Source organism: Aquarana catesbeiana, linkage group LG07, assembly GCF_042186555.1.
Source record: "Aquarana catesbeiana isolate 2022-GZ linkage group LG07, ASM4218655v1, whole genome shotgun sequence".
NCBI classification, from domain to species: domain Eukaryota; kingdom Metazoa; phylum Chordata; class Amphibia; order Anura; family Ranidae; genus Aquarana; species Aquarana catesbeiana.
Window position 1 is genome coordinate 199,017,000 of NC_133330.1, and position 11,735 is coordinate 199,028,734.

At 34.2% G+C, this 11,735-nt stretch overlaps 1 protein-coding gene across 5 annotated transcripts in view; it reads right to left on the bottom strand.

Annotated features, from left to right (window-relative positions):
- The window catches only part of LHX9 (LIM homeobox 9), an 81,123-nt gene extending 69,875 nt beyond the window's left edge, over positions 1–11,248 (bottom strand). The window contains exons 1-2 of one of the 5 annotated variants that reach the window (XM_073592972.1): positions 10,590–11,248; positions 5,000–5,256 (exon numbers count right to left, since the gene is read on the bottom strand). In XM_073592972.1, the coding sequence (XP_073449073.1) occupies positions 5,000–5,176 (177 nt within the window). In that variant the 5' untranslated portion in view covers positions 5,177–5,256; positions 10,590–11,248. Of the gene's footprint in view, positions 1–4,999; positions 5,257–5,535; positions 5,555–5,650; positions 5,878–10,589 lie in introns of those variants that run through there. The other 4 variants (XM_073592971.1, XM_073592967.1, XM_073592968.1 and 1 more) reach the window with 4 other exon arrangements.
- Between the last annotated feature and the right edge of the window lie 487 nt (positions 11,249–11,735).

Here is an 11,735-nt window from a genome sequence, read left to right on the forward strand (position 1 = left end):
AGATGCATTTTTTTATTTCATACTTACACTACAGTCTGCCTCATTTATAATCCAGCTAGAGATTTTTCCCACAAGGTTAACTGATACAGTCCAATGCTTACGGAAAATTGTAAAATTATACATGTGCATAGCTAATGCTGTGTTTTTGTGCAGAATGTGTGCAGTAAAGTAAAAGCAAAAGTCCTTTGTACTGTAAAACTGCATGTTTATGTGTTTTTTTATGACATAAAGGTATACAAAAAAATACATTTATGGTGAAGTGGGCCAAAAAAGACCTTTGCAATGTTTTTTGGACCAATACAATAAATTATTTTGGCCCCAGAGTTTTAACCACAGAAGACTGGGTTTACTGTGTTATGGTGCTAAGACACATTCTGTATAATTTGGCATTGTTATTGGTTTGATAATACAGTTTTTGTCAAGATACTCATTTTCAATATGAAAATTATTAGCAAAGTTTAGAGTTATCGGGTTAGATTTAGGTGTAGGTTCAGATTAAGGTTGGATACAGGGAGTATAGTAAGCTTAGGTTCGGGGGTTACATTTAGTTTTAGGGATATGTTTAGGACTTGGGTTGGACAAAGAATCTAGGCTGGTGTTTGGGATAAAGTTTTTTTTTTATTATACTGAACTCTTGGTATTGAAAATTTTACTTTTTTAGGGGCAATAACTCAGTTTCTTATGTGTTTTTGCGTGTGGAAATGGTTAGTGCTATGCATATTTTGGGGGTTGGTGTACTTAAAGTGTATCTTTTACACTGGTCCGTAACAATGTGAGTAAGCTCAGGTAAAATGTAGGATTTATTTTTCCCTAAATTGTTTCAAACAAAAAATATCACTGGGATTGCATACAATTTATCCCGTAAAAGATTAAAGCAGTATTGCAGCTACAGTACAAGTGAATCCTTCTGTGTCTTTCTATATTCTTGTGATTTTGGTGTTCATTTATTTAAGGTGTACAAGGCCAAAAGGTCTTCCAACAGCAACTTTATTTATAAACTAGGTAAAAAAGAAAAGTACTCACAAACTGAGTGGTTATTACCTCAAATTAATACAGTTATATGTGTGCAAGGTGTGACAATTAATATTGTTTGAAAGTATTTGTGGGACATCTTTCAATCACATTCATCCTTCGCATTAAGAATTTACACTCACTGGCTTATCCATAAGTACAATAAATTAATATAGATATGGCTTGATGCATCAACATTTTACATCAGCTCAGAAAAAAAAACATGCTTGCCACAGGTATGGGACAGCTACGGTGAGTTTTTTTTTTTTTAATATATATAATTGTATATAAGTGCACTTAAAGTAAATTTGCGACATATGAAGCAATGCCATTGATTTTAAAGTGGTGCTGCTATTTCCAGCATTGTAAAATCATTGGTTTTGACAAACTACTATTTATATTTTAGACTCTCTAGCAGAAAGCTGCATAAAGTCAGGAGCTGTGTACACTTCTTAATACCTGGAAAGAATAAATAAATATTTAAATTGGCCAAAAAAGTATGTTGTTTATTGTATTTACATTTACACACTGAAAATCCAGCCAAACTATACTACTCTGTCCAGTCAGGGAACTGCTATATGTCCAGTCATCCTTTACTTGGAGAAGAATTCCCCTTAACCAGATCTGGCATTTGAAGCAAACACAATTCACTGAATTGGAGAAAAACCTGCACCATTTAGTATACACTCACGCTGTAGATCAAACATGTCAAAGTCATCTGACGCAGGAAAACGCACCGACTTCAGAAGATAATACTCAGAAGGCTACTTTTGTTTTTAAGTATGTAATTCCCATAGTTGTAAGTCTTACACTAGCTTTGAAAAGATATCTTTATTTGCAGTCAAGTACTAGGAAGTATTCAACAATCTCAGGCTATTCAATCCAGACTGTCCTCACAGTTTTGTGGAACAGATACAAAGATTGAAATAAACATTTACAATATCAAATTGTTCTTAATTGTCTGTTACACCAACTTCTCTGATAAATGGCTATATATTTATGAATTATACAATGTTTTAAATGTCCCACTTTCAGTTTCAGTTACAAACAATGGACAACAGTATCATCACTCACTAAGACCATAACAAAGTGATAGAGGTCAATGAAAAAGTGGGCTGGAAGAAACATCTACTAACAAAGGGGGGGGGGGGGGGGGGGGGCAAATGTGATCTTCTAAAACACTGATTTGATAACCTTGATTTACGTTGTAAATTATTATTGTTACATTAAAATAACAGGTCATAAACTATTAAAATTATAGAGGGTTAAAGAGATTGAAGGAAATGTGGTAAAATAATCACACAATACACAATTTGGCAAAGTATGAAGGTATTAAAACCAATCATATCTCAAAAATCCATGTTATACTTAGGTAAATAAAGTGCACACACACACTATATGAAAAACTCCATAACAAAATGTAATAAAATGTGTTATTTTTACAAAATGATATAATTTCAAATAGCTAATTTCCCCCCCATATATATCTATATATATATAGAGATATATATATATATATATATATATCTCTATATATATATAGATATATATATATATATATATCTATATATATATAGAGATATATATATATAGATATATATATATATATATATATATATATCTATATATATATATCTCTATATATATATATATATAGAGAGATATATATATATAGAGATATATATATATCTAGATATATATATATATCTAGATATATATATATGTAGATATATATATCTACATATATATATAGATATTTTTTTTTTCTTTCCTTGTAAGATAGCAGTCTTTTGTTTTTAAGCTGTAATATTTTTATGTCACTACATAAAGTACAACATCTATTTTTATTTTTATTTTTTATTTTTTTAAAGATGTGACAGAAAATATTAATGAGCTTGTTTTTGTTAATCCCGTCAACATATTTTTTAGCTTTATGAAATAATACTTTTGTTATTCATGATGGGCTTGTCAGCTAAACCCCAAATATGTACTGGAGTTATTTGCTGCTAAATATATTTCTGCAGGCAAATAATCAACCCTACCCTTCATATTCCTGCCCAAGACTCATTGTTCAAAAGTACTATTTATTTTCTTTGTTTTAAATCAGACACTGATTTAAAAAAAAACAGCAGAGATTCTCAATATTCATAGGTATTAACACATTAGTATCTGTCTGTATATCTCCCTAGAGAGCTTATTAAAGTAGAAAAAATATCCCTTATCCACTAATGAGGCTTGATCTCTGTCTAATCTCTTTTTTATACTGACCCCAATTATCATTGTCTTGCTTTCTCCGACTGATTTCTGGTTTCCTTTATTTGCGTGTTTTTAATGAAAATATTATGTTGTTTTTTGAAGCTAATGTGAAAATTTTGTTATTTTATAGAATAATAATAATTATGAAAATAGTGGTGTTGGTAATACAACTACTGAAACAATTGTGATAAAAGTCTGTATACAATAAATATATGTGAAATATATGAATTACATAAATTGTTCATACAGTAAGAATTATGTTACTTGTGGAATACATATGTAATGCAATGCAAACCCTAAGCTTCTATTTTAAACCAAAAATACTGCATTTTGAATGAAAAGGCATTTTTTAATTATATTGTTGTTTTTCCTTTTCTTGAAAAACATATTACAGAAGTGTTTAATTGCTGCAGAACACTACATTTAAAACAAGTATCAGAAAAACACATGGAGATTAAAATATCCCATTTATATCTTCCTATCTTCATATCTTGTCTGCTACAAGTGCAAATATTTTTTATAAAAAAAATAGGTATAGTCATATAGAGGGAAAAAATTATACATATACATATATGTGTGTGTGTGTGTGTGTGTGTGTGTGTGTATATATATAAATATATATATATATATATATATATATATATATATATATATATATATATATATAGATAGATAGATCTATCTATCTATCTATATAGATATATAGATAGATAGATCTATCTATCTATATATATATATATATATATATATATATATATATATATATAGTTGAACAGTTACAGTCATACCCACTGTAATTTACATCGTGTATTCGTTTTGTTGTTTTTCTCATGGTTTTTATATTTGTGTTTTTTCTATTAATTATTTTATATTATTTTAATAATATATTATCTAGATTAGCTGCACTAGACCACTGATTAATGCAATGTATATATTAATGTATATCAAAATAAATAGTAATATAGATAGATAGATAGATAGATAGATAGATAGATAGATAGATAGATAGATAGATAGATAGATAGATAGATAGATAGATAGATAGATAGAGATTTTATTAAATCACTTCCCCCTAGAAGGCAAATAATATAAAGTAATGCAATGAACCCAGATACATGAATATATCCTTATACATCTCTCAATTTCTATCTATCTATCTATCTATCTATCTATCTATCTATCTATCTATCTATCTATCTATCTATCTATCTATCTATTCATATATATTTATAAATGTAGATAGATACATACTGAAAAGAGAGAGAGAGAGAGAGAGAGAGAGAGAGAGAAGCATAATGTGTGTGTGTTTTATGTGACATATTTTTTTATATTTATATATGTTAATAGATAGATAGATAGATAGATAGATAGATAGATAGATAGATAGATAGATAGATAGATAGATAGATAGATAGATAGATAGATAGATAGATAGATAGATAGATAGATAGATAGATATTTGAATGGACAAATTCCTTCCAAAACAGTTTAAAAATATTTATTTGTATGATTATTAGTATGATGATCGATTAGGAACTGTATAAGCCAGATACATGTACTATGTGTGCTCAGATATTACAATGATATAATATTGGGTAATAGACTGAATTCCTCATTTTGTAGCAGAGTAGGGGACAAAACAAATGATTTGTAAGTGTTTAGAAGAGGGAAAAAGCTAGCAGGAAGGACAGAGCTCCGTGGATCGGTGTGGGCTCTGCACAGATCTACTCACAGTTTCTCTTCCATTGACTTGGATGGTCTTGGCTAGGCGGTTGTCCGCTGACTTGGACCTTCTCTCCATCTCCTCCATGATCCCTTGTATATGTCCCCCGGTTATCCCGTGGAAGAGCATAGCTGCTGGTCGGAAGGGATAGGCACTTTCTTCTGTTCTGCAGCCCACAATTTCCATATACAGAGGTGTCCTTCAGCATCCAAGCCCAGAAGAAGATCTGGCAGGCAGCCCGCACACTCTCAGCAGTCCTGGTCCTCCTGAAGACACAGAAAGAAATGACCATCAGCCATACATAGGGGGCACAGACAGGTAAAGAATGGGGGGCTCTGCAGGACACACTGCCAGGAGAGGAGAAGCTCCCTCCACTGATCTACACAGGACCTGGTCAGACAAACTTGGGAAGGAGCACCAACCAGCCCATTTCTGATCTCCGGGTAGGAGGGGCTCACATTTTGTTAGGCAAAACAAAAGGTTGTCATGCACTGCTGAAGCCTACAGTGATGGACAAGTGGTGACAAGTGGGGCTGGGGGGTTACCATTGCCCCCTTCTCATTCCCAGTTATTTATTTCAGCCAGGAGGCTGGGAGCATCAGCTGAACCTCTGTGGGACGAAACAATGTCACAGGGATGTCCTGATCAGGATGGCTGTACCACATGGGAAGATCGGGCTGCACACTCTACATTGCATCACATCTTGTTGGTGTAACTTTGTCTAATAAGTGTCCCAGGTAGTGTTCTGTGTCCCCACATATCACTCTACAAGAATGAGTGTTATCCATCTCTGTAGCTGGGTACGAGGGAACGAGATAGAGAGAGAGTGTAAAAGAGTAAAATAGGGGATGGATAGAAGAGAAAAAGACAGAGCGAGAGATGGGGGCACAAAAAGTGAGGGAGAAAAAAGAGAGGAGAGAAAAGAAGAAGGAGGAAGAGAGAAAAGGAGAGAGAGAGAAAGGGAAGAAAAACTGATAATTGGAGGGGAAGAAAGGGGGAGATGATCTGATAATTAGAGAGCAAGAAAATGGAGAGAAAGAGAGGGAAAAAATAGGCAGATAAAAAGATAGAGGAGAGAGAGAGAGAGATGGGGTGGGGCAGAAAAAGAGTGAAAAAAGTCAGAAAGAGAAGAGAAGACGAAACAAAAAGAGGGGGAGAGAAAAAGGAGTGCAGAGAGAAAGAGGAAGGGGGGGGCACAGAGAGGAAAGACATGGGGGGGGGGGGGAAGAGAGAGAGAGAGAGAGAGAGAGAGAGAGAGAGAGAGAGAGAGAGAGAGAGAGAGAGAAAGAAAAAAAGAAAGAAAGAAAGAAAGAAAGAAAGAAAGAAAGAAAGAAAGAAAGAAAGAAAGAAAGAAAGAAAGAAAGAAAGAAAGAAAAAGAATGTTCTGCTTATATCTCGCTGTGACATTGTGGGATTAGGCTGTGCAGCTGCTGCATGTTTCCTGACACCTCCATCCACTGTGTTTCCCTGAATGCTGATTTCTACTTTTCTTGTCAAAGCCCTCAAGGAGAAAAAGAAAGTGCAAGTGTCCCATTCCTGACTGTTGCCAGAAATCTCCAATATTCTCCAACATAATTGTTGGAGCAGATTGTTGCAGATTGTTAATTCAGTCCATTCATTCTGGATTACTCAAACCAACTTGTAACCCAAGCACCTCACACCAGGACCAGTCTAACCCATTACACTTATGGATATTATTACACTTATGGGTATTGTTTATTGCACTTATGGGTATTGTTTATTGCATTTATGGGTATTGTTTATTACACTGATGGGTAATGTTTATTACACTTATGGGTATTATTTATTACACTGAGGGGCATTGTTTATTACACTGAGGGGTATTGTTTATTACACTGAGGGGTAATGTTTATTACACTGAGGGGTATTATTTATTACACTGAGGGGTATTGTTTGAGACTGTCCCACCTATCACAATATTTTAGTTACATTTCTTGCAATCGGCCGATGCAAATCATATTATGTATGGCTAGCTCCATGTTGCCTCAGCAGGAGGTCTCATAGGGAAGACAGATTTAAATACTGCCATTCTTTAGCCTATAAATATTTAAAGCCGGAGCACAAGTGATTCCTAGTAATTGAGTGGAAGTAAAGAGGCGCTGGATGGTCCCTCCTGACAGCCGGGGGATGCAGCAAGCTGTGAGCAGAGAGAATGGAGCCAAGTGTACATCATCATGGTGTGGACAGTGTTCTGCCTGCATTGACACACACCAGGGAGCCCTTTATATTTGATGAGAACCATACAATGGACCTAAAAGATTTCTACATGTCCGTGTACAATGCCAGCATGTCTAAAGAAAGAAAGGTTTACTAACACAATCTACACCATCACTAACACAACAACCAGTTGATCGTTTGATGTCTGTACAAAAATCTGAACTAAGTTTTGATTGGCTCTTGGGATGTAACACTGACTGCACTGTGCTTTAGCTTGTTATAATACTGTGTGGTTGATCTACTAAAACTGGAGAGTACAAAATCTGGTGTAGCTTTGCATAAAAGCCAATCAGCTTCCAGGTTTTATTGTCAAAGCTTAATTAAACAAGCTGAAGTTCGAAACTGATTGGCTACCATGCACAGCTACACCTGATTTTGAACTCTTCAGCTTAGTAAATCAATCCCAGTGTGTGTATTTTGCTGTATAAATATACTCTAATCATAAATATACCCTAATCATTTGATATTTTTTTCCAAGTAAATCAACCCAAAGTATCCCCTTTGGGATACCAAGTTTCAGGATGGCTGGCATGTGATTTGTATTCTCTTTGTCCTGCATGTGCAATCAGATATCTGGTGGGTCCAATAAAATTTTCAATATGCCATCATAATGTATAATAATTATATTGCATGGGTAAAGAGTGTATAGGAATATTCACAGCAAACAATACTATGCTACCCATACATCTATGACACACGCATAATTAGTCTATGATCATTGATACCTATGAATGAGTAGTCTAGGATTGATACATATATATGATTAGTCTAGGATTATTCATACATATATATAGAGCTGATGAACATATATGATTAGTCTAGGATCATTAATCTATTATATATATATATATATATATATATATATATATATATATATATATATATATATATATATATATATATATATATATATATATATATATATATATACACACACACACACACACACACACATTTAATAAATACAACTTGGTCATATATGAGAACATCAAAGGTTTGTAGTAAACGAAATCGCTTCCTAGGATTACATATGTTGATCCTGGCCATAGGTATATAGATTTTTCAAAAATATATTTGTATTACCGATATGATTATTTTTGAGGGACATACATCTTTCTTATGTGATGATGATGTGTTTTCCCAATGTAAGCCCCCGATCTATACCCTATGTACATCCTAAAATAATTCTTCCTGTTTAAGCTCTTTCTATTAAACTTCACAATTAGATCTGCACAAATGACAAATGTATTATTTATTTTTCATTTTTTTTATTTTTTATAGATTTACTCCACCCTAAACACCACTACAGGTGCACAAGAAACAAACGATTATTGTCAATGCAGATAATAAAACTCATTTTAATCTACAATACGATTTAATTATAATCTATATAAAAGATCCCCTTCAGAATATTTGACCTGTTTGTACCAAACAATATTTTTCAATAATTGATCTTTCTTTAGTGAACCTAAACAAACTCTACCATTCGCACCCGACATTTCCAATGACAGGACCCTAATTTCATAGAGAATTGGTGATCTTTGTCTAGGCTTTGTTTCTTTACCACAAAGGTATATGCATAGAATCACAGGGCTTTTTATGTCATATAGATGTCATTTTTTGTCCTCCAGATGTCATAATGGATCTGATACATTGTATCACATAACCCCTATTATTTTTGCAGTGAAGTTGTAGATTGTATTTCTCTAAATTGATTTCTGACAAGAGTCCTAATTATAATAATGAATGATATTATTAAGAAGAGAATTTGTCAGTCTACTTTTAGCACCCATCGTTGAACTGATGCTGTCTCTGCTGCTGTCCAAATGGTATCACTTTGCCCATAAATACCTTGTTAGCTGTGGCCAGAGGCGAGAGGCTGAAGCTTATTGTAGCGTGAAGGCTTGTGTGCTGTGTGATGGGGCTGGCCACTGATATTGTGTAATGGCAGCTGGACAGGATGAGCTTGGGGGTGAGTGAGGTGAGTGAGCAGGCAGGAGGGTGATCACTGGCACAGCTCACATGGGTCCCTAGAAGCCCATTACTGAGGAGCAGAATACAGAGCACAAAGTAGAGGAGATAATGAGGACTGCTGATCCCTGCTTGCCAGCAAACAACATGCTCATCCTGGACCTACACAAATCTAAACAGATAGTGGAACATTATACATCATCTATATACCAACTGCTATATGTGCCACTTCTAATTGTACACAAATGCACCATTTATCTGCCACATACACACATTATAAGCTCATTTCACAAAACTAACACATACAGGACACGGATCCTTATTTTTCCAAAAAAGTGGCAGTTTTTTAGGTAGAGTTTGACAATAATATGCACATGGTTAGAAAAATAGATTCGAATCCTAACGGTATGTGTATATATATATATATATATATATATATATATATATATATATATATATATATATATATATATATATATATATAGTACTTTGTGTGTAGATTAGGCAGTGGCAATGTTTGCTTATCTATTCACACGTGGATGGCAGTGTAGGTGTTTGGGTGTACCTGGGGCCATGTGTGTGTTCTATTGAGAAGTAGGTTATGATCGCAGGGTGGATGCTACATGCAGATTGATCAGGATTATAAAACCACAGAACATATGGGCAACCAGAACAAATGACACCGACCCCATCCACACACCACTAAAATGATCTACATCAAATACCGATTCAAATATATTTACATCTATTTTTCTATTTTATTTCCTTTTCATCCCTACTATTGTAGAATTGGACTTATTTTTAGAAAAAAAAAATTATCTTATGCTACAGGAAAAAAACTATTACATAAAGGAGAAATAAATCATCAAATATCAAAAATTATTATTTCAACATCAACCTATAATATCCTACAATTTTCAAATTTTAACGAAAGTTGAAATAAAATAGTAAAATCCAGGAAAACATCGGCAGTGTTAAAACAAATGTAGCTGCTAAAGAGAGAGTAGGGGATCGTTAATATTCTGTTTTATGGAATACACACACGCCAAGGGTTTATAGAAAACCGCTGTATGTAGGCAATGTGCTTATTAGTGGAGTGTGAGAAAAATACAACGAATGGGAAAATAAACAGCAAAGTGCTGGGATAATATATATATATATATATATATATATATATATATATATATATATATATATATATATATTTATATATATATATATATATATATATATATATATACTTGGTATACATGCATATATATATTATTCTAAAATGCATTACATTGCGGGAATCAGAAATTGCGCATTATGTTGGCTTTTTATAACCTGAAAATAAATAAATAAATAGTAAATGCAAATAGTTTGTGGACAGACTTGTGATGTACAGTACCTGGTGCTGCAGTGATCGAGCCCTTAGCTAGGCTATGGCAGAGTGGATGCTGATCTGTTGGTCCTCTGTAGTAACAAGTCACTGATCTCTTCCCTTCTGCCTGTCCAGGATGCTGCTGCTCTCTTGCTGCTCAGGTCCAGCTGATGCCTCCTCAATGTCAGAGGGATAAAGCTCTTAGAACTGGGGATATGTTGGGTTCTGGCATGAGCTGTGGGCTGGTCCTTCTTACTGCAGACAGTCCCTTAGCTAATTAAAACAAACAAGATGTCTTGCCTAGGAGACTGACTCTCTCTGCCAGTTTGTATATGATCTATATTCCCTTCCTCCTATCCATATCATTTACCCTCACTGTCTCTCTGTACTGTTTATTTCGCTGGATTTCTCCCCATACACCCATACTACCAATCGGATATTGTCAATCACCATCCTTCCTCACCTGTACACCAGTCACCCCTGCTTTAAATGCCTGTCAGTTGGTGTGAACAGTACACACAGTCACCTAATAACCCATCAAAGGCAATACAGATAGAGTAATCTATAGGTTATTAGAATACATTGGCTTCTATTCTCTGTAAAAGAGAAGGGGTCGTGCTTAATTCGATTGACTGAATGGCAGAAAGGGAGCTGGCAAGCAGGCAAGGGTGATATATATTATTTATTAACTCGTATGGAAATCATATCTACAGAGAACTGGGTACAACAACATGTGACTGGCAGTGCCAAGCTGGGTGGGGTGCTTCAAGTCCGCTGATCATAGGCTGTCCATTACATAAATATAGGATTATGATGATAATGATCCTAAGGAAGAAAATATATACATTGGTGTCTATTCTATGCTACAAGGTCGCACGTGGTTGGAGTGAAGAGTTAATACATAGATATCAAAGCAGAGACTTTTCTGTATGACAGCAATCTGCATTATCACTGCCACTGATTGCTGAAGGTTCTCCTTGCCTGAGATCAGACAGATCGCACAATAAGAATTGTTCATACACATATATGTAACAACAAAACACCAATCGAAAGGTAATATAGACGGTTTTTCTGTCATTCTATTTTTTATAAGTGACAGAGATTGCTGGCTACAGAAATAGCATCAATGATTGTAAATTCTGAATGAATGCTTGTAATTCTAGGATTATATTA